General features: G+C 40.2%; 1 protein-coding gene across 1 annotated transcript; it reads left to right on the forward strand.

Annotated features, from left to right (window-relative positions):
• The first annotated feature begins 1272 nt into the window (after positions 1-1272).
• On the forward strand, positions 1273-25936 carry apoba (apolipoprotein Ba). The gene is made up of 29 exons (XM_070842739.1): positions 1273-1330; positions 2499-2540; positions 3114-3226; positions 3341-3486; positions 5015-5162; positions 6540-6692; positions 7586-7710; positions 7796-7872; positions 7955-8411; positions 8619-8763; positions 8864-9010; positions 9121-9332; positions 10010-10217; positions 10317-10487; positions 10607-10810; positions 11344-11511; positions 11626-11831; positions 11920-12102; positions 12282-12412; positions 12940-13150; positions 13514-13686; positions 13785-13960; positions 15267-15388; positions 15583-15956; positions 16283-23854; positions 23949-24060; positions 24301-24333; positions 24453-24639; positions 24761-25936. The coding sequence occupies exons 1-29, from the start codon at positions 1273-1275 to the stop codon at positions 25934-25936; spliced, it is 13230 nt and encodes a 4409-aa protein (XP_070698840.1).
• The last annotated feature ends 968 nt before the right edge of the window (positions 25937-26904 follow it).

Consider the following 26904-nt stretch of genomic DNA (forward strand, 5'->3'; position numbering starts at 1 on the left):
AATGCTGAATAAAACTGATTAAGCTGAATGGATAAAACTTTTGTGTTCGTGTATGTTAATAAGGTGTCTGCAATAAATTAGTGACAAACGTTAAATAAAGACATTATTTTCCCTGTGAAAATGAGAATAAGGACTTTTTTTCTTTCTAATGATAAAGCAGAGAAAAATGCATCAGAAATGTGGGGGTGGGGGGGAAATGTTCACGCACTGCCCGCTTTAGACGTCTGCTTGTTTTCTTACTGTGGGCAATATCTGCACCAGCCAATGGATTAACTGTATCTATGATTGGATTGTTGCCCCCAGAATTCATTCATTATGAGGCTAGCATTACATATCTGCAATGAAACAGTCTTTGGTGCCAGTATGATGCTCTGATCAGGTTTGAGTAAATATGTTTCATTCCATATTCTCAGATTTTCACCCCGTATTCTTAGTTTTCCATTCAGTTTTGGAATAATAACCTAAACGATGAATATATTTATAATATAATATATATTTATAAGTATTATTCACATGCAGTATAATACACACATACAAATCAGTCGTATAAAAGGCCCCATCTATCGAGGGGCACTATATTATACTGTAGTGTACTGTACTGCAGCCTTACCCTCTTTTTAATTCATAACTACTTTAAACAACCCCACATTCACCCTAGTTGCACTTTGTGACCTCTTTCATTTCTCACTGAGTCATTTAAGTGTCTGGATGTCTGTCCAGGAAAGAAACTACAGCACAACATCCTCTTTTCCCCCCTGAGGACAGAGTCACCACTGGGCTGTTCAGGACGGAAGTGCATCTTCCAGCAACCACCCCTCCTCCGACCAAAATACTATAAATAGACCCGTGTAGTTGGATATAGTAAATCAAAGCAGATTTGTTTCATATAGTCTCTCTATAACCACAATGATTCTAGTGTTCCAGGAGTGACTGACTGAAACATGAAGTGGATTGTTACATTTATTCAGTCATTTTGATCTGATTTTAATGCTAAAGTAGAAATGACTGCAACAAGAACTCCAGTATCTGAGGTATCTGAGGTTTGGAGCTAGCTAGGAATCCTCACCTACAAAGGGCTATTTACCCAAAAATAACCTTCGATACTCGTCAGAATTTGAACTTTGGAATGACCTCACAGGCTTTGCTGTGCCTGCATACCTCTGGTGCTCAGCAGGGTTGGGTTATTGGGGGGAGGGGGGACTTTATAAAAGATCCAGGTGGAGGTCTTACTGTGTTAGTCAAGATTGAGGGGGCTCAAAAACATAGTGGCCCATGATGGGTTACAGTAAGCTGTGTCTGTTACTGCTTCTGAGCAGCTGTACGTTGGCTCGTAAGTAGGAATCCTTTTTAAATTCATAGTCATTTGATTCGTACATAAACTTCATGGCATTTTTTTTAAACAAAGCATTTTGTGAGGTAGCTACTGTCTAAAGGCCTTTTTAACCCTTTAACCTTCTGCTCAACCATATGGTAGAGCACATTTTGACTCACTATATCTTATTGAAAACATGTTTTACTTACGACATCTCAACCGTTTGGTAGAGGCCAATATTTCAAAAAATGTGGTGTCTGTTCATAAAAAAACATAGATTTTTGTAATTAGTACCCCAAGGAAATAAAATATATAAAGAATACATTTTTTCATTGCTTTTTTCTTGGTGAGGAGGTTAAAGGGTTAAAGTAATACTTCTGTTATATTCAAGTGTCTCAGTAAACCACGACAGTGTGACAGTGAGCCAGCGTAAACAACACCAGGACCCTGAAACTAAAAATGGAATTCAGCCATCATTTATTTTTTTATCATTAATGTGCTTTTCCGTGTCAAAATGACTTTCCAGGGTCCTGAAATGTTTGCATGCTGGCTCACTGTCATGGCTTCCTGTTGCGTGTGAACGGAATACAGACATTATTTGTGTTATTATTGCTTTTTCATGATGAGTCAAAATGTTGCAGAGAAAAAGGTCCAGCACTTATACTTGTGACAGTTTACAGCAGGTCTTAAGTTGATTATTATGCATTTAGTTGATTGATTCCAAATATTTCTGACTCAATTGTTGGATTGTCACATCTTAAATCTCAGTGTCTGCAGTTATTATACGAACACAAAGTCCTGCATGGTACTTAATTAGGAGTTGCCAAGTACTATGTAGTTAAGGGAGTTTTTTTTTTTTTATTAAAGTATATCTGTAAAATATGTGTACAATATACTGTTTACTGTATATACGGTCAACCTGCTAGCAGTCATTCATGAATTGCAAAGCAGATGAAATGAATGCTTAGTCCTAAAGTTTGTAAAATAACCTCCTTGCTCACGATGGTTTTCTTGCCACTGCTGCTACTTTAAAGGGACATGACTCCCCAAACATGCTCTCCCCTTTTCATTACAAGACTTTTTTTTTTTATCCTCACAATCTGAATATATTGACATTATAATCACTAATGCCTATTAACCTTACATTTATCATTTACATGATCATTCACTCTATTTTGTTTTCCAGAGGAAGGCAGTGACAATAATGAACAAACTTCACCATGTCTGTGTAAGTTGTTTTCGACACTATCAGTGATATTAACATTAAATGTCCGTTAATCCATCAACAAAACCTTCAAAATGTTTATTTGAAGATTGTAATTTGGTGATTTTCATTTGTTTTCTGTGTCAAATCGTTCCGTAAAGCTCCAAAATTGACGTCATTACAAAAACTCTGAACTTAGTCAGGGGGGATGACAGTGTGTTTACCTGGAAAGAGCTGAGGGTGTATGTGCATAGGGTATATAGAGGGTGGGTGGGTGGGGGGGGGGTGAGTGGTATGAAAATAAACACGTTGACCTGCTAACAGATCGATGGTGGCTGTTCTAAACTAATGAGCACATGACCTGTTTTTGGAGATAGCAAGAGATGCTGCTGGACTCTTGCTCTGTGCTGTTTGTGATTCAGTACAATAGTTCTTTCAACGTTGGGAACATTTCGCTGCCTCTGGGTCTGAAGGTCTGCTGGCAAGTGATGATGTGGAACAGAGCGATCCTATGGGTTTTATTTGAGGAACGAGGCTAGACATTCAGATGCAGCGTGAGTCAGTATAATCATGTGATGTGCCATTATCTTATTGCAGCGGCGTCCAGATTCAAAGCTTATAGGAAGTATGTTTACCAGTACACCACAGAAAGCAGGAATGGTGTGGTGGGCACTGCCAACCTGAGGAACGGCCCTAAAGTCTCTTGTCAGGTACATGACTGTTTACGCGTCCCACTTTGTCGTTTCGCTTGATAACAGAATGTTCTTATCTGAGCCCCCTCACTGTCTCTCCGTTGAGTGTGTACACTGTCACATATCTTTTAGGTAGAGATCGAAGTCCCTCAGACTTGCAGATTCATCATGCGCACCAGGGCCTGCGCTCTCAGCGAGGTGTCTGTCATGGATCCCCAGGGCCAGCCGGTCTACAGGCAGGCCCCCGGCTCGGAGGCCTTCCAGGCCGCCATGGAAAAGTTAGTGCAAAACATTCTTCTCATGATGCACGCGCAATAATGTGATGTCTCTTGTAAGTTCAGATGAAAAACGAGGTTTACTTTTTAGTGCCCACATCGAGCCTCAACAAAGTAAAATGGCAAATGACAAGCAAGGCTAACTTTAAACTCTTACCTAGTTTAATCTCAGCCTGAGGCCCTGTAGGATAGGTTGCTCTTAGCTGTTCCAAAGTCTGCAAACAGGAGGAAAAAAAACAGCGAGCCTAGCCTGCCTATCCAAATGTAGCAAAATCCTCCTACCTGCACCTTTAAAACTTCACGTCTTCACAGTGGAGACATTAAACATACACTACTCACAAGTTTCCAGGTGAACTTAATGTGACCTTCTCTTAACTTTTGAATGCACATGTCCAACTGTTCAGTGTCTCAGTACTTTTTGCACAAGTTGCTGTTCTCTAACAAGAAGCTTCACAGCAACATTCACAACAGGTTTGATCCATGAATCCACCAATACATTTCCTGCATCAGTTAGAATTGGTATTTAAACAGTCCTCCTCATCCTGCTGTTCACATTCTGACATCATGAGACCAAGACGACACCTAACAGTTGATCAGCAGCACCTCAACACTGGAGGCTTCAAACAGGAAGTCCTCAGACGGAGGTGTTCACTGAGCTTAGAGGGTCACAGAGTGTCATCAGGAGGTTGGAACAGTGATACAGAGACTGGAAGAGTCACAGAAAGGAGAGGAGTGGACGTCCTTTGGCCACGTCCCAATTTATTGAGACACTGAAAATGTGGTATACCTACCACTGTTGTTAGATTTTCTTTCAATAAATTGTTTAAAATGAAGAAATTACCATTGCATGCTTCTACTTAAATGCCCTACTTTCATGATATAATATCACTGTCGCATTAACTTTTTCCATTTTCCATAAATTTCACCTGAAAGTCAAATATCCCTAACTTTTTGTGAGTAGTGTGTATTTTGATGGTGTGTAAAATGTACATACTTTTACCTTAACAATCAACCATACTCACTTCAGCTGTAGCACACAGTTACCACACTAGCAACTAAAGCAGTGTGATTTACCCCTGAATACAGCTGCATTCTTACTGTAGAGAGGGACCCAACCTGATTGGCTCCAGTCATATATGACACACATCATTTTTAACGATGACAATGTCAACACGAGGAAAAAAAAGAAAGATTTTTGCCATCTTGGCCATCTTCATGTGTGGTCATAAAACTGATGCGTATAGAAGAGAAATAAATCAGATTTATAGCAATGCATCTGCACTCTAAACAGTTGGACTTCATATGACTTTCTGTCTTTCTAACGAGACAGACAGTCATTTAGTGTTTAGCGGAGGAGCTGTGAGACCTAATGTATATTTGCATTGATGTATTGGCACAAGCAGCAGGACCTTTTCAGACTGCCAGTAATGGAACTGAACAGAAATCCTTCTGGTAGAAACACACAAATACTGTTACAAATGCTGTTTACTGCATCACTAGATATAAAGTGACCTGTCTTTTTGTCACCCAGGAACCCTCTGCCGTTCTCTGTGGAGGAAGTCACCAGAATCCAGCTTTACCCCACGACAGATGAGCCGGTCAACATCCTGAACATTAAGAGAGGAATTGTTTCAGCACTCATGGTGCCCGTCACAGAGGATGAACAGAACAGCCTCATGGTTTGTATCTTCACAGAACCCAAAGAGGCTTCTGCAAAAAGGATCAGGAAATGAAAGAGTAATCTCTTAAAGTACATAAAGAAAAATTGAAAATAATGATGATGCAATAAGATATTATATATATATATATATATATATATATATATATATATATGTTTTTATTGTAATAGCTCTCTATCTTATATATGTAGTATATATATAAGATAGAGAGCTATTACAATAAAAACATATTTAGGACACACAATAAATAGCATTAATATGTCAATGCACACATATCACACTATGCATTATACTAGCTTCCTCAGTGTAGCCTTGCTAAAAAACTTACCTTGAAAAGAGGACAAAAATCAAAATTGAGTAAGTGCACCTCTTCTAGAATTCAAAGCAGAATAAACATCAGTTAGACAGCACAGACATGAGTAAACATCACGAAGTCAAACATAAATAAATGATAAAATTAGATTTTAAAATGACATAAAATGAGACAAAATACATCAAATAACATAAATACAATAGACCAGAAACACAGTTACAATGCAGTAACTCTAAAATTGTGAAGTTGTAAATTGATCCAAATGGAAACAAACTAAATGGAATGGAACTAAAAGTTGAATCTAATCTAATCAAAACCGATTTCTCAATATTTTTTCCAATAAAGGCAAAATTAGAGAAGGTCTTTTATTGTTCAGTGCGCCCCAGTGGCTCACCTGGCAGAGTGTGTACTACTAAGGCTTAATCCTTCCTGCAGCAGCCCGGGTTCAACTTAAACCCAGGCCCTTTGCTGCATGTCATCCCCCGTCTGTTTCCTGTCACTAATAATGAAGTCACTAATAAAGCAGAAAATGAATTAAGTAGGGGATGATTGAGTGGGGACTGACGTACTGCTGCTGTTGTTTAGGCAGGTTTCAGTTAAAAGCATATCATCAAGACTGTAGTTGGAGTTGTGGCAGGTGTTGGAACTGAGCCATGTGTTACTCTTAAAGTTTTACACTGAGATAGTCTCAGGAAGGATTACTACATCCAGAACTACTGCCGAACAGAGAGCCCTCCTTCTTTTAGTAATCCCGGCGGTGTTAGTTAGTCACGTGTTAGCATCCTCTCCTCCACTCTTCTGCGTCCATGGGACAGTGGTTTTATTCCCACACAGCAACTTCTCCTCCACATTCACTTCTAATCAGTGCAGCACTACAGTTTTCTGACTGATGAAGATGCATTATAATAGATGTCAGATTGATCCCGTGTCTGTAAACTGAATAGCAAATGAGCACACGGCGCAGATATAAACGAAGATGCACACCACGAAAGATAAAACGAGAGTTAAAGGAGAAGTGATTACACAAGAGCACTAAATTTGCTGTCTTCTTTTTTTTCTGCCAGAGCACCGTGCACGGCCAGTGTTTAACGGACTACCTGGTGAATGCCAGGAAGGATATCGCCACACATGTGACACTGTCCAGAGATCTGTCCCAGTGTGACCAATTCTACAGCAGGGAACTCGCCAACAGCCCCCTGGCCCTGCTGCAAAAGCTGGTGAGACATTAGCACCTGCCTTTACAGCCTATGACTGGATACTGTTTTATTGTGTATGAAGACTTTGGTAAAATATCACACCTGCTCGTAAAAACGAAGACTTCTGCTAAAGACAATATGGCACTTTATTAGCTTCTGAAGGGAACAAAGTCTTTGTTTTCTCTGATCTATAAGGAGGTCAGAGATCAATAGACTCTGATACATGGTCATTGACTTTAGAACAGGGAAAGGCGGGAAACAGCTTCTGGAAATTGCCAGGGGAAAAGTTGAGCATATCAATTTAAATTAAATCAAACATCACAATCTCTGCTTACCTTAAATTGGAGAGCAATGTTTACAAAATCTATACCTGAGTTGGCTTTTCGGAGTTCAAAAGTTGGAGGGGTGTCAAAAGGCTGGTCCAGCTGGCTTCCTTTCTTCATCACAGTTAGTTTTGGACACCTAACGACTACAGTGGATGCATTAGAGACAATAGTCCAGGTTGCAAGTATTGGCCAACCTTTCTCTTTTGCGAAGGCTCTGAACATTGGTGAGGATTATTGTCACCCAGCAGCCCTGCTCTTTGCAGAAAGTTACACTTTAAATAGCACTTTATGGTACATTTTGTTTTAAGCTTCAGTTTTTACTATTTTTACTATAATTATGTGTGGCAATGTCAATAAAATCACCTCAACGAGTGCACTGCTGCTACAGTAGGACGCACTAGTAGAGCATTTGGCCTCTATGGGAAATGAAAAATGGAGTGGTTCTGTCTGTGTGACCTGCCAATGCTTTCTTACGTCTGTCTAAACTTTTGGTGCCTAGATTGCCAAAATTAAATTAAAATAAGTGACTTCAAATCTTGAACGTATACAACATTACCATGAACACATATAAAACATTTTTGCTTCCAGCATCGCCCCTTGTCTAAGCTCATTACCAGCTCTCAAGACTGCAACTACCAGTTTGATAACAAGGGAAAGCACATCATGGCAGCCATGTGCACAGAGAAACACACATACCTGCCCTTCTCTCACGAGTAAGTCATCATCTAAGTGCGTATGTATTTGTATTTATATGTGCGCTGTTACACCTTTTGCATCATCATATAATCTGCTTTTCAGGGACAATGGAATTTCATCTGTGGTGACCCAGGATCTCAGTTTCCAAAACTCTAAAAGGATCCAGAACAGAGTATTTGGTGAGTGGTCATTTCAAGCATGCCTGGCATATATAGCTTCGGTTTACATTTCTTATTGGCCAATGCATATGTGTGCACACAGATGTGAATCCGAGCCAGAGTAAGCCACTCCACTTTGAAGACCCTGATGATAAAGCACCAGCCCAGACAAAGGACGCTGTTCTGAGTACCCTGCGGGACCTTGTGGCCTTGGCGGGCACAGATCAGGGTCAGAAGAGGACCAGCCTTTTCCATAAGCTGGTGTCCGGCCTGCGCATTTTGAGGAATGAGACCCTGAGCCAGACAGTCTCTGAGATGGTGGACATGTCAGGCTGGCTCACCTGGCAGGCCCTGTTCCAGTGTGGAACCCCAGAATGCACCAGTGCCATCCTCCAGGTTATCAGGACCATTGATGGGGTGTCAGCAGAGGTGGACGCTCTGGTCTACGGGCTGAGTTTACAGTCCAACCCTGATGCCGCACGTGTTCGAGATATGCTCAGCGTGGCTCAGTATAAACAAAGCAGGGCGATCATGTACGCTCTAGCCAACACAGTCAAGAAGTAAGTGAATTAGGTATGGCTTTAAAAAGCAGACACATAATCTTTTCTTAATTTTTATATTAATGTAGCTTTATATTTCAATCGTAAATGACCCGTTAAAGCACAGCAGTTCCATTTTGGTCAACTTTGTAATTTCTACAAGTGACCAGCAGAGGGAAACCTCAAACCACAGCATCTTCTTCTATCCTCTCTGTCTCTCCTCCAAAGGTTCCATGAAGGAGAAGTGACTCCTGTGGTCACAGATGTGTCAAAGTTCATGGAAACACTCTTAAATGACTGCTCGGGAGAAATCCTCGATTATGACTCGGACTTTCCCAGTGACCCTAAAGAGATGTCCTTCCTCGTACTGAGGGTACTGATAACGAATCAAGAATTCTACATTCTGTGATAAGTCAGCTCTTGTAGGGGGAATCTGACTAATAACTGATTAATACTTTTTTTCTAACCTCCAGGTTGTTGGTGTCATGGGTCAAGCCATGCAAGCCGTCAGCCCCAGCCTGATTTCCTCCATTTTACGGTGTGCTAAGAAAACAGACATTCCACTATCAAACCAAAAGGCAGCTGTACAGGCCTTTAGGTTGATGGATATTAATGATGAGGTACAGTTCACACAGACCACTGAATACTTATTGACTAAAACTGGTATATTGTGAAAATGTACAGTATGCAGGTTGTCATATTTACAAATGTAATATTTGGCCAACCACAGGTCAGGAACGGTCTCATGGAAGTGTACCAGGATGCTCAAAGCCCGATTGAAAAACGTGTAGCAGCCTACCTGGTTCTGATGAAGAACCCAGACCAAGCTGTGGTTACAGACGTTGTGAGCTATTTGGAGAACATGAGAGATGAGCAGCTCAAGAGCTTTGTGGTTTCTCACTTGAGCAACATTTACAACTCGGACAAGCCACAAATGCACCAGTGAGTAATCGGCCAGGCCCGGCATTAATACTAGCTAGTTATTTAGATATAGAATAAATGCAGTAGCAGTAGATTACAGTGCCCAAATAGAGGTGAATTGTGTCCAGCATCTTGGCACATTCAAAAGTTTTCTTCCGTGATAAAATAATAGAAAATAATCTCACTATGTTGATATAATACCTCTGTATGCAGAAAAAACTAGCGACAGGCTGGTGAAGATCTTGCATTTAGAATCAGAATCAGAATCTTTAATTGTCATTGCAAGGGAGTACAACGAAATTGTGTGCAGTTCTATTCAGTGCAAAAAAAGAAAAGTTGAAAGGAAAGACTTACTCAACATTTACCTGTACAAATAAATTATTAGGGAGGCAGAAAAATATCTATGAATGATAATCTTGCTCTTGTGGGTTCTTTTGCCCCCAAGTGACAAAAACTCTGTTCAATATATTTCCTGATTAACAGACAACATATCTAGTGTAATGTTTCCCTTTAATATTTTAGGGATTTAAAGTGACATCAAAGTAAATAATGAGTAAAGACAATGTTGTCAAACATTATGGGGTGTGGAAAAAAGGTAAAAACCTTTTGCCTACGACCTCTTTTTGATCTAAGAAAAAGAAAGGCTGTCTTGTCAATGTGTCATCATACTAAGACTTTCATTATTCTCCTTACTAAAGACTCAGGAAGTACATTGAGTTGGCCTTGACAGACCAGCTATCACCCACAAACAAGGTATTTGATGGCATCTCACACAACTATAAAATAGACTCTCCCTTGGGCTCAGTAGAGAGCAACATCATTTTCGATGCCACAGACACCTTGCCTAAGGAGGTGATGCTGGAGACCACTCTAAAGGTTTTTGACTACAACTATGATCTCTTTGAGGTATGTTTTCAACAGCACATTTGTTATATGTGGTAAAAAATAAAACACACACATGAGCTTTTTCAAGACTTTTTAACATTCCAAATCTCCCCCTTCAAGGTCGGTGTTGAGGGAACAGGATTTGAACCAACCATTGACACTCTCTTTGGAGAAAAGGGCTTCTTCCCAGACTCTATCTCCAAAGTCATGTACTGGGCAGGCGACAAAGCCCACATGCTCAGAGAAGTTCTAGACAGAGTTGCCCCCAACGGAGACAGAATGAAGAGACAGGTGAAATGTTTGGACATATCATATATGATGTGTTTTTTTTCTTTAATAAAACCCTGCCTGTCCAACTTGTAAAAGTTGTAAAACGGGAACTAATCGATTCAATTGTAATATCTCCTCAGGTTCCACAGGATCTTCTGGAGGATCTCACAAACGGCGTCCAAAAGCTCATCAATGACTTGCGTTTCTCTCCAGCCCCTGAAGCCATTGCCTATCTTCGACTTCTGGGAAATGAGATAGGATACATGAAGACCAGTGATATGAAAAAGATGACTGAGACACTGTTCATGTATTTCCATGTTTTCTTCAGGATTTTTCCTAGCAAGGTCAGATATGTTTCCTGAAATCAACTTTGCAAGAGAAAAAAACTGATAAACACGTGCCATGTTAGAAGACCAAAAGTTAATTTGCCAAAAATGTCGAAGCACAGTGCTTTTCGTCAAGGTAAAGTTATTTATTGGCCACATGACTCAAAATGAGACCTTAATGAGATCTAAAGAGACAAATTCAATCCAAATTCTGATCCATAACTCGTCGTCTTTCGAGAAATCGTGAAACATCGTCCACACAAACACCACCAGCTGTGCTGTAAAGTCTGTGTCAGCATTGTCATGGCTAGTGGCTGCAAGTGAGGTGGAAGCTGTCAACAAACTGGACAAAGTTTTGTAGTTAACATTAAGTTATACGTCACAATTGCATTCTTTTTGATTATATCGCTTCATTTTGGTCTGATTTTACAGCCATTTAAAAAGTTACACTTTGAGAGCAGACGTCCATGATGATTCTAAACCTTGCTGTACAGAGATTTGTGACTCAACTGCAAGTGATATATTCATGCAACCTGTTTTCTTTAAAACAGGCATTTTCAGCATTGACCTCTAGTACTGACAATGAAGTCTTTGCGCACTACATCTTCATGGAGAATGCCTTCTCTCTACCCACCGCCTCCGGCTTCCCTCTGAAGTTCTCACTGGCTGGCGTGTTTGCACCTGGAGCCAAAGGCGGCCTGACTTACTCACACAAAATGGTAAGTTAGCTTCTCTTCATCTTAGTTTACATGTAAAACAAAATTCCAATTATATATGTATGTCTCCTGTGAAATGCTGTTTACAGCTGTTTTGTTACATCTTTCTCCTCGCAGACGGACTTGTCCTTCATGCCTTCAGTTGGGCTAGAATTCATCACCCAAATGGGTGTGCACATCCCAGACTATGTGGAGGCTGGGATTGAGATGCATACTAACATGTACCATGAGAGTTCCCTCAATTCTAAGGTCACCATGAACAGAAACCAGATAAGACTTTCCATCCCTGCTCCTCAGTCAAACAAGCAGCTGATCAGCATTAGGTCAGTAGCAACTGTGTCAAATGACACAAAAAACAGCATGGTGTTGTTCTCTCTCACCACCCCATAACTCTCTCTTTTTGAAACACAGCAATACACTACTGTCAGTCTCTTCCGGTCAAACAACAGTAGTGCCATCCCTGATGGAGGACCAGGCCGACTCAGAGGACTGCCAGCCCCTCTTCAGTGGTCTGAACCTGTGCACAGTAATGCGTTACTCTAACGCTACTTCCGTGGACCAGGCCCCATATTATCCCCTGACAGGAGACACCAGGTAAGAGGACGAGTCATTTTGATTTAGTTTATATTTGGATAGCCTAAATACACACATGGTTACTGTTAGTGGTTGATATTTTAATGACCCTATTACAGTACTCTTTATTCTAACTAACGAGATAGTAAACAGATTTAACCGGAGAGCCACATTTAATAAAACCTGTGTTGTGTTCTCAGGTTTGCGGTTGAAATTCAGCCCACGGGGAAAGTTTCAGAGTACACTGCCACCATCACTGATGAAACGTCCAGAGAGGGTAGAAGGAGTTGGCTTAGAATAGACGCTCTGAAGTTAACCCTGAAGGCAGAAGGTACTGTCATTATCAATGTCTGTGTGTGTGTGTGTGTGTGTGTGTGTGTGTGTGTGTGTGTGTGTGTGTGCATTACGTCTTACTTTCATGGAAGAGATTGTGTCTTGCAGGTGACGGACCAGCAAATAACATTCACCTATTTAATAGCAGTAACTACAATGTTTTCTTTAACATAACCAAGAGTTTTAGGTACCTAACCATAATCATACCTTATGCACAGTTTATTTGCCATCTCCACTATCTTTCTCAATTGTTAACCATAACATAGTTGCCATATTTGGATATTTTAAAAGCAAATTTTTTAAATATTGCTGTCGGATGTAAAAAATATTGTCATTGAATATATTGTGCTCATTGTGTGAACCATCCCAGGTTGGTACAGGCATGTGAACTGTAATGTAAAGTATGTGTACCACAACATTAAGCCTATCACCGCAATAGTATGCAGTAAGGGTACATGAAGTGCACACATCGCCTATGACATTAATATGGGCAACTGTCTTGACTTCAATTTCTGCTGTCACCAGGTGATGATTCAACAGAGGCCACTGCATCTCTTAAATACGACCGCAATAAAAATATTCTCACCACTGAGGTTGTCATTCCCGACTATGATGTGGAAGCAGGCATCAAGTTAGCTGTAACTGACAGTAATGCTAAAGGAAAGAAGATGCAAGGTATCACCATTGATGTAACCAACAGGAACATCCCACAGCTCACTCTTGTCGGACGCACAAGGTACATAGTTATTACTACTTACTGTAGCTTGCAAGTTAAGGACGGAAAGGTTTGTTTGCAGTTGTGTTGAAGAGCAGTCTTGACAATTTGAGGCTCCACATCACTGGTATTTTCGCTCCCCTAAGTATGGTCCATCCATTGTCTATACCGCTTATCCATAAGGGTCACGGGGGGGGAGCTGGAGCGAATCCCAGCTGACACTGGGCGAGAGGCAGTGTACACCCTGGACTAGTCACCAGTCAATCACAGTGCCGACACATAGAGACATTTCCACTGATGCTTGAGACAATTTTTTTTAGCAGGGAATGAGTGAGTAAGTAATAATCATATGTTATCAGCCTATATGTCCTTTTTGTATTGTAGACTTGACATGATGAAGGATGCCATGCTGCAACTCCAGATGATCATTCCCGCAGTGAAAATGGATGCCTCTATCACTGCAACCCTGAAGAAGGCTGAGGGTGTGCTAATGGACTTAGAGACAGTTATCAACCTCCCTGAGACATCCCACCTACAGAAAGCCACCCTCAAATACGGTAACTCAGCCATAACTCACACCTTCAACATAGATGACAGGTTTAGAGCATTCATTAATTTGTATATTTGTGGATTCATTTGGATTTTCTCTTGATAGATGATGACAAGCTTGAACTGGAACTAAAATCAGACCTGGATTCAGAGATTCAGAAAATGATCCCAAATTTAGAGGATCATCACAGGCAGCTGCAAGAGCTCATTGATAATATCCTGGACCAGAAAGTGGCAAAGACTGATATGAAACTGCGTCACATTGTTACCAAAGGAATTGAGGTAGCACTTTGACATTATACTTTGACTCTTTTTACTTTCTTCAAAGAGGTCGTGTTTTCGGTCCAGTTAGTATTTCTGTCTGCTATTTAGCATAATATTTCAAAAACTAAAGATACATTTTGGTGAAAAGTTTCTGGGCAGAGGACATAATGAGTACTTTTTTGGTGTGGATAGTACCTCCACAGCCATTTTCATGTATTTAGTACTGCACTCCTATGATACGATGAGCAGTTTGAAGAAAAAAGGATAGAAAAAAATGCACTGAAATGAGAGATATAGTCTTTTATTCTTTTTCATTGTAAAAACCTGCCAGCTGTTCACTCAAGGCAAAAACCCACAAGGGGCATCAGGAGCCATTTTACAGCCGGAGTTGATTGCACCCACTCTAATGCTTTAAATACCAGCAGAAGCGCCAAGGTACATTTCAGAAGCTTCCCACTAAGGATATGCGCAAGGTCTAATTTTAATGGAAGCTGCAGCCCAACCATGTCAAGCAGCACAGAGCAGATGAGTCAGGCAAACAAAGGATGAAGAGAATCTGATAAGTTTTCAATTTCATATTCCACCACCACCACATGAATACTATTCGTGTCGGAGGGTTCTTTAACAACGAGAGGTTTGTCATGAATGTGGAAAAACACTTTCACTTTCATTTTAACCCACTGTCTGTAGGATACAGCACAACAGAGTACAAAATACATACAAGAAACACATTTAAACCAGACAGAGTGAGAAACGTAGCCCGCATGCTTATATTAGAAGCATGAAATCATAGCAAATCTCAGCAAGTCAGCTAATCAGTCAAGCAAACGCTCAGCTTCTGAAATGGTCCAAGTGCGCGACATAGATGTGCCTCCTTGTGGGTTTTTTGTAGTGGGAGGTTCAAGTGTTTTGTGGTAGTGGTGGCTAATGTACCCTGGAGCCTCTAACCCAGGGGTGTCAAACATACGGCATATGTACGTTGACTTTGCAAAGTGTAAAAATTACAGAGAAGACAAATTTCAGGTCATTCATAATGTTTTGTTTTTTACGCTAAAACAAAGGGAAAATTTTTGAGTTGTCGTTATTTATAGGTTACTATGCTATGATTTTACTGGTCCGGCCCACTTGAGATAAAATTGGGCTTGTATGTGGCCCCTGAACTAAAATGAGTTTGACACCCCAGCTCTAACCTAAGCGGAGATAAGGAGCAAGCTACAAAGGTCTGGCAGAGGTTACAACTGAGTGATGTCAATTGAGGCAATTTATCATTTATTATAGTTTTTGTTTTATGTGAAATGTAATTTATCTTCATGTCACCTTGAAGGCTGGTAATATATGGCTGGAAAAATTGACAGCACGCATCCCCTATCTTGCAAGCCTGCGGAGTAAGAGGAGCATCTCAGATCTCACCTTGCCAGCTCTGCCAGAGAAACTGTTTCTGCATTCGTAAGTGTTTGATATGGAGATCATTACAAGCTCTCAAATATTATGGGGCATGAACCATAACTCAACAGTTCAGCTATACTAGAGGTTCTGTCCTCCGATTCCCTTTCGACATTTCCCTTTCACAATCTTTAGATATATCTTCAGACACAAGTCTAAAATTGGAACAATATTATGCTTTTCTTTAACCTCAACAGTGACACCTTGTTCCGATACCAGTTCAACAAGGATAAGCTGATCATCTTGCTTCCTCTTCCACTTGGAGGCAAAAAGTCAGAGGAACTGAACATTCCAACGACACTGTCTATGCCTCTTATAAATTTACCAGAGATCGGCCTATATATCCCTTCCAAAACCTATCCACTACCATCATTCACTGTACCGGCATCTTTAGATTTCACTGTTCCCCTTCTTGGTCTGGCTGAGGCATCCGCCAAGATCAACAGCAACTTCTACAGCTGGGAAGGCTCCATCTCTGTGGGCAACAACACTGTCGACGTCCCTAACTACATTGCACAGTACAAGGCAATGGCCCAGTCACCTTTCAACCTACTGTCATACAAACTTGAAGGTAAACATCTTAAACTGACAATTCTTTATGATTACTGAATAATGGTATGGGCTTTTGCAATATTCACTCAGAGAAAGTGGCATGATGGTTAAGGGTTTGCAGACTTTCCTCATGTTTGGCGAGAAACATGGTTGATAGTTGTTCAAAAATATATATTTTATTTTGTGTGACCTATCCGGAAAGATGCAATCTAGTGATATTAAGAGCTTTTAATGAGGTGTGGGAATGCTTTCAACATAAAGCATGCGCTCATTAGAGCTCATCTTTGCCTGTGCTGTAACAGATATTGATTTTGATACTGATATAATTTCTTTGTCTGCTTCAAGGGGCTGGAATGATGTCAGGAAGAGCAGATGATAATCTGAAGTATCTTCTGAATAGTTCCTTCAGCCATAGCTTCATTGACACAAGCTTCAGTGTCTCAGAAACACTGAGAGTAACAAACAAATTTAATGCAAGAGCCAACTACAAGATTGAAGCCTCTAGTCCAATAGGCCTGCAAGCCTCTCTTTACTACTCTGCTCAGTCAACTTCCACTCTAGATTCAGATGAAGTCTCAGGAGATGGCACTGTGGATGGATCACTTAAAATAGGTTCATTCTTCACAAATACCTCCTACTCTCACAGCTACAACCTGCGCCCATTAGATAGAGAAGGACAAGGAGAGTCCACCTTACACTTCAACTCACCAATTATCCAAGTTCACAACATGATCCATGGAGTCTACGCAAACTCTGAGTTAAACATTGTATCCAAAACCAATGCCCTACAGGACAACTTCAAGCATATAGCACAGCTCAAGTATAAAGATGCACAACTGACCCTCAAGTGCAGCGCTGTTGGCACAGCCATGGGTAAATCACTCAATAATAAAGTTGAGCTTGGCGTGTCCAAACAAATGGCCATCCTCAGAATTGAGTCACAGGCAGATGATGACACAAATAGGGCATACTCACTTGTAACGGGATCCGTGGATTCGAATGGACTTGAGGTGAATTCTGAGGGTTCCCTCACCTTTGAAATAGGTCGTGGATTGCATAAAGCTTCTGTTGTGGTTAACAGTAATGGTCTGACCACAAGTGGAACCAACAGCATTCAGTGTAGCCCTGTCGCAGTGGAAAATATTTTCAGTGGTACCATCGACAACAATGGAGCAACCCTGTCCTCCATGACCAAAGCGATGGCTGAGGAGAGCAGAGGAGAGTTGAATATTGAGGGTAAAATCACAACTGCAGAAGCCGCTTTGCAAGGTGTCCTCAAGGGCCATGCATACGATGCCAGCACAAGAAACAACATGAATATTGTACTGAACCGAAGGGCTCTGACCTTTTCTAGCAATACCATGGCAGCATTAAAGCAAATGAACACAGAAAATATCAACACACTTACCCTCACTCTATGGACCCTTGCCCTCCACTCCAAGACTAAAAACTTCATCTGTGAAGATGTTTATTATAAGCAAGACACCAAGGTTGACATGAAGCCGTTTGTCATGTCACTTGATATGACAAATGACATCAAGTTTTATGATGTCAGTTTGGACAATGAAGGCCATATGAAGCTTGAGCCATTTAAGATGGATCTGAGTGGGAGTATGAATGGAGCTTATGGAAAAGAACACAACATTAAACATACCTATGAACTCAACTATGATGATATGGCTGGAACAATGAAATGCAGCACATCTGGAAGTGTGATGGATGCCCAGCTAAGTCATGAATGTGAACTTGAGTTTGCTGGATTTTCCTCTAAATCAAAATGTGAAGCACGCGTAAATTCTGAGCCTCTACGTTTTGACAGCAGAATTCAGACCATGGCCCTGCCTTTTAGCCTCACTGTGGATGCTCTTGTCAACAGTGAAGGACAAATTCATCTACACGGCAAGCATGCCGGTCAGCTGTACAGCAAGTTGCTACTTAAAGCTGAACCCCTAGCTGTTGCATACTCACATGACAGTCAGGTATCAACTACACATATGCTTGCAAGTGGCGAGTCCTCCACTAGTTTAGAAAACAAATTTGATGGCCTTCTGACACCAAGTGACCAATCCCTAATCTGGAAAGTAGCATCTAAACTGAACGACCATGCTTATAACCAGGAAATCAGTACCTACAATAATCCTGAGAAGATTGGATTTGGGTTTTCAGGAGGAATGTTAACGGACATTTTCAGCAAATTTAGCAAATCCAAGAGATCAATACCAGAAGAACAACAATTCAGTGTGGCTGGTTTCCTTAAGTACGACAAGAGCAGTAACTGTCAGATCATTCAGATCCCATTCATCGAGAGCTTCCCTGCTGCTTTCGAGCAGCTAAAGAGCACACTTGTACAAGCCTTAGAATCACTTCAGCAGTTCATGAACAATTTAGATATTAATCAGCTAATCACTGACTTTAGAGCCAACTTAAATAGGCTACCAATGCAAGTGAGTGACTTCATGCAAGAAATGGACTTGGAGAACAAAGTGAATCAAGTAAAAGCAAAACTTGATTATTTAATGAATGAGTTTGCTGTAACAATGGATGACTTGGAGGTTGCAATGAACAACTTGAGAGAGTACTTGGAAAATACGGTGATAGACATTGCCACCAAAATTAGAGACCTCATCCTTGAAGTCAAAAACTATGTCGAGGCTGGACACTTATCAGACAAGTTAACAAATATACTTTCACAAATTGGAAATCAGCTGCAGGTGTTTGATGAGAAGCATAAAATCAAGCAGTCACTTGTCAAAGTGCTCGATGCCATCGAGGACATCATCAGACAGATTGATTTAAAGAAGCTCACAGAACACAGCACTGCATGGCTGCGAGAGCTTGACTCTAAATATGGAATCTTGGAGAAAATCAAAGACAAACTGTCTGAAATGAAACAGGCCATTGAGAACTTTGATGTCAACATATTTTTCCAAGATGTTAATAATTACCTTCTCTCAATTGATTTGGCCATGTATCTTGAGCAGCTATCATATAAAATCCCCTCTTCAGAGATTGCAAAAGTGATTGAATCTATGAATGATGTTATTGTCAACTGGATTGATGAATATGAAATCCCCCAAAAATTCAATACAGTGTATACTTATATTCGGGATCTACTTTTAGAATACAATCTTGATTCTAAATTTAAAGAATTCATGGATCAGGTAGTAATTCTCATCGATGAATTAAAAATAGATGAGACAGTGCAGTCGGTGGTGGACGCTCTGAAATCTATCAAATTTGAATTTGTTAATGATAAAATTATGCAATTTCTGCACAGTATGACAAGTCAGCTCAGAGCAATTGACTTTAAGAAAAGCATTGATGACCTTAATGAGGGCATTTCTTCAATGCTTAAATCAATCAAGGAATTTGACTACAGTGCATTCGTCGATGATACCAACAAGATGATTGTCGAACTAACAAGCTATATCAACGAGCAGATTAAAACATATGAGATTGTGGAAAAAATTGAGGCAGTGAGGGATTTTTTCAGAGAGATTCAAAATTCTATCTTCACATATTTGGATGAACTCAAAAACACAAAGGTGGCTGATACTTTAAAGAAACTGAAAAATGTGATTGATGTTACATTTTACAATGACATCAAGACAAAAGTGAAGGATATCCTTGAGGATATGAGACAAAGAATCTTTGACATGGATATCAGAGATGAATTGTACATTTACCTCCAAAGAGCAAGTGAGTCCTACAGCAACATGGTTGCCTACATTTCTGCACAGGTTAACCAGCTGATGGAGAAGATCAGAAAAATGGCACAGGACAGCAAGACCATCCACCAAATTAAGCAAACTGTTGATAGTGTTCTGGGCATGCTGAAAAGAGCTGAGATTGAATTTCCAGTGTTTACCATACCTCTCACTGACCTTGTCATTCCAGCATTTACAATCAACCTCAACAAACTGCAGGAGATCAGCATCCCAGCTCAAATTTCAGTCCCTGAGTTCACCATCCTCAACTCATACACAATTCCTGCCTTTACTATAGACTTTGAGGAGATCAAAGCAAATATAGTTGCAATCATAGACAACATCAGAGAATTTGAGATCCAAATGCCTGACCCTGAAGACATCTTTGGTGACCTAAAAGTTCTCTACTTATTTGAACTACCGGATCTCACCTTTCCAGAAATAACACTTTCAGAAGTAAAATTTCCAGTCATCACCATCCCCAAATTAGATCTAAAGGACTTTGAAATCACAATGCTTCCAATTCCAGAGATTAAATTGCCTGAGGTTCCCAGTGATATTTGTATCCCAGTTTTTGGCAAACTCCAGGGAGAATTTAAAGTGGACTCCCCGCATTACAGTCTTGTAACTACAGGAAAGATTGATAACTCTACTTCCACACCAAAAAACCCACAGTTTACAGCCACTATTACTTCCAATGCCAAATCACCCATTGAGTCCCTCGAATACACCTTTGAAGCCACTGCTCAGTTGGAAGCTCCGAGAATGAAGAAGTTGCTATTCACAGAAACAGTGAAAGCTACGCATATGGCCTTCTCCATTGATCACGAAGGATCCTTGACACTCACTGGCTCTTCTGCAGAGGCTTTTGCTAAGACTACTACTAAGGCCACAACCCAAATGTACACAGCGGACTTGGTGAACAATATGGCCCTTACATTGAAGAGTGGAATCTCTGCAGCCATAGACACAACTTACAACCACAATTTGGACATCGCATCGATAGAAACTTCAAGTCAGGCATCAATCCAACAGAATATAGCAGGCACAGTGGAATCTGGCAGAATTACTGTGACTGGTGAAACTACTGGTAATGGAAAATGGTCCATTCAAAATTATGCTGATGAAGGTAAACACAAAAGCAATGTAGAATTAAGCATCAATTTTAACACTGTCAAGTTAACTTTTGCTGGAGAAACAGACTGTAAAGCCTTGAAATCAAAGCAATCGCTTACTACTGAATCAGTGATCTTAAGCCATATCACTGTTGAAGCAAGATGTGACACTGAAGTTCCATCTGTCATGAAGAGTAGTATGGGTTTAAATGGAGAGGCTCATATTGGGGACTTGAAAGTTGCACTGGCAGGCTCTCATGATGCTGAATTCATTGGAAATTTAATTGGATCAATGGCCAACTCATTGGAATTCAGGGCCCATCCATTTGAAATTGAGTTTGATGTTAAGAACAAAGTAAACTCAAAGATTTTCTTCCCGCTTAAACTTACTGGTAAGGTAGATCTCCAGCATGATTATAGTGTTGTACTAAACTCTGAGAAGCAGCGTGCTTGTTGGTTTGCTTTTGCAAGATTCAACCAGTACAAGTATAATCACAACTTCACAGCAGAGAACAATGAAATGGACATCTTCTTTCACTCATCAGCTAATGGAGAGGCTAATCTGGAATTTTTGACGGTTCCTCTCTCTATTCCTGAAATGAACATACCTTATCTCAAAATGAAAACCCCTGAGGTCAGGGATCTCTCTCTGTGGGAACATGCTGGATTCCAAAATCTGCTTACCACTCCTCAACAGTCATTTGACATGAACCTGAAGCTTCATTACTACAAGAGCCCTGATGTGCACAGCTTTGAATTGCACCTTGAGCCAATCTACAGTGTAATTAGTGACAATGCCAACATCATTCAGGCACAATTTGAACAATGTAGAGACAAAGTAGTTGCACTTCTAAAAGATTCATACAACCAAGCAAAGTCACGATATATCAAACACAAAATTGATACTTCTAGTCTGCCTCCTACAATCTTCACTGTCCCGGGATACAAAATACCAATATTTAATATTCAGGTTTCTGCTTTTAGGGCTGAGATGCCGGCCTTTAGTTACTTTGTCCCAAAGGAGGTTAGTACCCCAAGTTTCAAAGTTCCAGCACTGGGTTTCTCTGTGCCATCCTATACCCTTGTGCTACCATCTTTGGAGTTACCCGTCATCCATGTTCCAGAAACTTTAAGTGAAATAAAGTTACCCACTTTCACTCTACCAGCTATTCAGAACAACATTGTGATCCCGGCCATGGGTAACATAACTTGTGATTTCTCTTTCAAATCCACTGTGATTACCCTAAGTGCTAATGCTGGCCTATACAACCAGGCTGATGTTGTTGCTCGGTTTGGTGCATCCTCAACATCTGTATTTGAAGTTTTGAATGGAAAAATTGATGGCACCACTAGTTTGACAAGAAAGAGGGGTATAAAACTGGCCACCTCTGTGTCCCTGGAGCATGACAATGTGGAAGCAAACCATGAATGTGCTTTTAGTCTCACCAAAAGGAGCTTGGAAGTTTCTGTGGCCAACTCTGCAAAAATAAATCTACCTTTCCTTAATCTGGAATTGAGTCAAGAACTCACTGGAAATACCAAGGCCAAGCCAAATGTTGTTTCAGTGAAAAAGCTAAAATACATGTTTAACATTCCTCTGATTGAGTCTGCAGGCAAAGGAAGCATTGATATGAACTGGGCACTGGAAGCACTGTCTTCCTATGTGTCACTGGAGACCTCTAATCAAGGGAAGTCAGACATAATGATAATGGACAGATGTAACTTTGCTGGAGATGTAGAAAATTCTGTCAGTTTCTACCTTAGTGCCAATGGTCTGCGTTCAACAATCAGGACTGCCTTAAACTCAAACATAGACAAACAGGAGAAACAAAAACGAAGCGCAAACAATAACATCTTCCAGTTCGACTTGAATAAGAACTTGGCCATTGAGGTCTCCTTGCGGCGCTTGTTTGCAACAGTTGATTACACGGGCAAGAACAATGTTGACTTTTCATCTTTCAACACAAATGGAGAGCACATTATTAAAGGAGAACTAGATTTTGTTCCTCTAACAACCCTCAAGACAACACTGAACATTGATATAAGTCAGCCGAGTAGTTTTGGTCATGCTGGACTCATTCAGACCATCAACCTTTCCATCAACTCAGAGAAGCAGTCTTTCACTTGGAGTGGAAAGGAACAGCTGGCATCTCTCATCCATGCTTTTGATTTGCTCATGTCCAATGATGAATCTGTTGTACACATGGACATAACCGAATCAGTGGAAGGCCACCTAGCTTTCTTGAAGTCAGTTAAGCTTCCTGTATATCAGAGGAATCTCTGGGACGTGTTAAAGTTTGATCAGTTCACAAATATGGACAACTTACAGTTCCTTAACATCTCTTCCAGCATTGTATACACAAAGTCCATGGATGGTCTGGAGTATACAATACCATCTACACTATTTGAAAATGGTGTCACTTTCTACATCCCTGAGATAAGCATCGAAGTACCTTCTTGGGTTAAAGAAATGCAGCATTCCATAGGGAATATAGATATGCAATTAGGAAACCCTGATGCTTCTCATCATTTCACTCTTCCTGCAATCTCAGTTCCAGCCTTTGATGTGCCATTTACCAACCTGCATGTGGAACCCTTTACAATTGATCCTAAGAATCTTAACATCCCAAAGGTGATCACCACCACTCCTTTTGAAATCATGTTACCTGGCTTGCCAATAGTGTCAGTGCCCAGTTATGATGTAAACACAGAGTATCTACAGGGGAAAATGTCATTCCTTGCATTCAAGATTCCACATTATGACATCACAGTCTCATCTTTCACATTACCAAAATCTTTTACTATTGGAGAGCACACAATCAGCCTAAATGAAATCACAAGCCAGATTTCAAACTTTGAACTTCCAACTATTGTTATTCCAGAGCAAAAAATTGAAATCCCTGAAATTGTCCTACATGTGCCTTCAAGTGTTTTTATCCCAACTTTTGGAGCCCTTACTACTACTCTGGAGGTTTCCTCCTCCATTTATAATGTGTCAACAACTGCCAGTGTGGAGAAAAAGCAGTCGAGCCTTATAACTTCGCTGAATTCCATCTGTACTTCTACCTTAATCTTCTTGGAATATGACCTCTCAGGTAAGACTTAATTTGATAAGAGAATTTTGTGAGAATTACTGGATCTAAGACATTGCAACGTATATAATATTTTATATTGCTTATGCCCCCTTAGCGAGTGCATCCCTTGGATTTGATAATGGAATAATCAATCTAAATGGGAAGTGCAGCTTGATTCACAATGATGTAAATGTTGACTGGCAACATGTTTTGACACAAAACCTAAGGTAAGTGTACTGAGTATATTTTCTGCTTCATTCTTTTTGTCATTAGATTTGAAACCTACATTTGGTAGCTTAATTTAATCTCCATGGAAGTTAATTTCTGCCAATATAATAAAAAAAAATTAGCTGTCAGAGCTACTGTGAGGAAGAAATGAAGAAGAATTCTTATGTTGGGTAGGAGGTCTGATGTTGTTACATGCTAATGTATGATGAACATCAAAAAAATTTCTTTTTTTTTCTTAGGATGAAGCGCCAAACCCCTCAGGCTGATTTGATGTAAGATTTTTTTCATCCAAAGGCTGGTTTTCTGCATATTTGAACAGTTCTCAGGAATGGGTTGACCAAAGATGCAGAAGAAAATATCTCTATTAACTAACTCTTTCTCTGTTTTACAGGGAGTCTCATCATGCTCTTAATGTTGACATTACCAGCCGAACATTTGCTGATGTGAGCTTTCGCTTTGCTTCCCGCAAAGATGGCATCACTGCATCTGTGTCTTCTCCATCATCTGGTTTCCTTGGATTGCATTTACAGCGGAGGTCCACATCACAATTGTATGGAAAACTGTTCGGTCGCTACCTAGTAAGACACTCTTTAAACTCTTTTCTTTGCATATTATCTGTTGTGTCTGCAGATGGAGTGATGCTATATGTAGTACACTGTTTTAACTATTATTCCTCTCAATTTCTTCCCTTAACTTTAGTCTACTCCTGAAAAGGATACTGATGTTTTCACCACCAAAGCCACGCTAAGAAACTCTGAAAAGTTGATTGTACAAACTTCATGGAATTGGGATTTCCTCCATGATGTGTTTGAGGGGACCAAGGATAGGATTCCTGCTATGACTGATGCCATGCTCAAGTTCATTAACAAGTATCACACTGCCCACTTTGGCTTTGATCTCAACCGTGGTGGCATGAAGCTGAAAAATACGGTTTCCAATGTCATTGAGAGAGCCTATCATGAGGTTCCCTTTAACAAATTGCAGAATTCAATCAAACACCTTGATGATCAAGGAACAGACATATACAGGAAGGCCTCTGACAGCTTGATGTCCTTAAGAGTGCAGAATGTAATAGACAGGTTGGCTCAGGATGTTAAACAAGTTTTGAAACGCATTGAAGATGAAATGTATGTCTTGCTAGATTCAAGCACACAGTTCTTGAGTGACATAAAGTTTACAGTGCCCGGATCTGAGGAGAAGATCTCGAGCCTGGAGATGGTCCAGCGAGCTCGACGATCTTTGTCCAGAGTCGCTGACGGGGTAATGCAAGCTCTTGCCAGCCTCGTGGAGATGATTTCTGAATACATCAGGAAAACAGAGTTCACCATACCTGTAACTGGCGTTGTTTTTAATGGAAATGAGATCATGGATAAATTGTCTTCTACTAAATCTATATATGATCAGCTAAGACATTCTGTGCACAGGGGGTTCGCTTTCCTGCACAAGACAGTTAATGACCTTTTCCAGGAGATTACTGAAAAAAGTGACAATTTCATCACTTACTTAAGAGATGAAAATGTGGAAGTTGCTGCCCAAGTTGATGCCATATATGCAGAGGTTCTGCAGTCTTCAAAACAACATATTGAGGAGGCAAAGAGATATGTGGCTGAGTATAAAGACCTTGGCAAACTGAGGACTCAAGAGGCTTATGATGCTTTAAGTATGGAGAGTGTAAATAATGACACCAAGGAGTTTATTAATACTTTGCAGTCACATCTCTATAGTGGACTTAATGAAGGCATCAATCTAATGAGAAGGACTTCCCAGAGCACAGCACCATACATTAGAGTGACCGATAAAAAGATGGACTTTGAAATTCCTTTACCCTTCCATTGGAAGTCCTTCAACGAATGGCCGTCGCAATTTAGACAGTGATTAATGGCTCACTTCATAAAGTAGGTAATTTGAATTAAATGACCAAATTTATATGCCTGTGTGAAAAAAAATGACACTTTGTTTGATGCCGAGAGAGAACTTTTAAAATGCGTTTTCACTCATGAAATACATACAAGATTTCTTTATTATTATACAATTATGGCCTATCGATGTTTTTCCATGTAAAGTTACTGTTTGATAATGGTGTTCAATTAAACATTGCTGAATGCTGACTTTTGTGTTGGTCATACTGTCTCAACATATCCTTAGTAAATCAAAAGACCAAAAACATTTGGATGTTTATGGAAGAATGGGTAGAGTAGTAGCAAAGGGAGACATTTGTCTCACAGAAAGTGCACATGGATGCATCAGTATTTACAATCTAATAGTGTCATATAATAATATATTTGTCTTAGGGCCATTTTTTTGTAGAACCAGTGCATTTCCCTAGCAATATGTATGAGCTATAAGTAGGACTGTAATTGTATTTTAGCACTGATATTTTAACTAGTAAAAACTAGTACAAAGTAAAAGATCTGAATTATTTTTCAGAATTAATAATTATTTTTTCCACCACTGATGATAAGAACCTTGAAGTGGATTCTACTTGGACCTGATCTTGAGGCCTTATCTTGAGTGTAAGTGGTCTGTATTGGTATAGCACCTTTCTAGCCTTACATTGCATCCTCATTCCCCACATCATTCACACAGGAGTAATCTAAGTTGGAGACTATTCTTTTACACTGAAGTTACACTTTGACATGCTGACTAAGAGGAGCTGAGCATCGAACCGCCGAATTTCCAACTGATGAACGACCCACTCTAACTCTGAGCCACAGTCGCCCCAAGTGGTCTAAAGAGTGGTCTGGGTGTTATATTCTTTCAGATGAAATTGTGACTGTGTGGTGCATTATCCTACATTTTGTTTGTCGTTACTCATATTAAAACCAGCCAACCTGAAGCAATAC

This window comes from Pempheris klunzingeri, chromosome 13 (genome assembly GCF_042242105.1).
Source record: "Pempheris klunzingeri isolate RE-2024b chromosome 13, fPemKlu1.hap1, whole genome shotgun sequence".
Classification (NCBI taxonomy): Eukaryota; Metazoa; Chordata; class Actinopteri; order Acropomatiformes; family Pempheridae; genus Pempheris; species Pempheris klunzingeri.

What these genes read in the sequence shown, in the direction of transcription:
- apoba (XM_070842739.1), top strand. Translation starts at nt 1,273, where the DNA reads ATGATGGGTTACAGTAAGCTGTGTCTGTTACTGCTTCTGAGCAGCTGT. An exon ending in GATCCAGAACAGAGTATTTG is followed by an intron (nt 7,873 to 7,954) that starts GTGAGTGGTCAT and finishes GTGTGCACACAG; the next exon opens with ATGTGAATCCGAGCCAGAGT. An exon ending in ACTCTTGTCGGACGCACAAG is followed by an intron (nt 13,151 to 13,513) that starts GTACATAGTTAT and finishes TTTGTATTGTAG; the next exon opens with ACTTGACATGATGAAGGATG.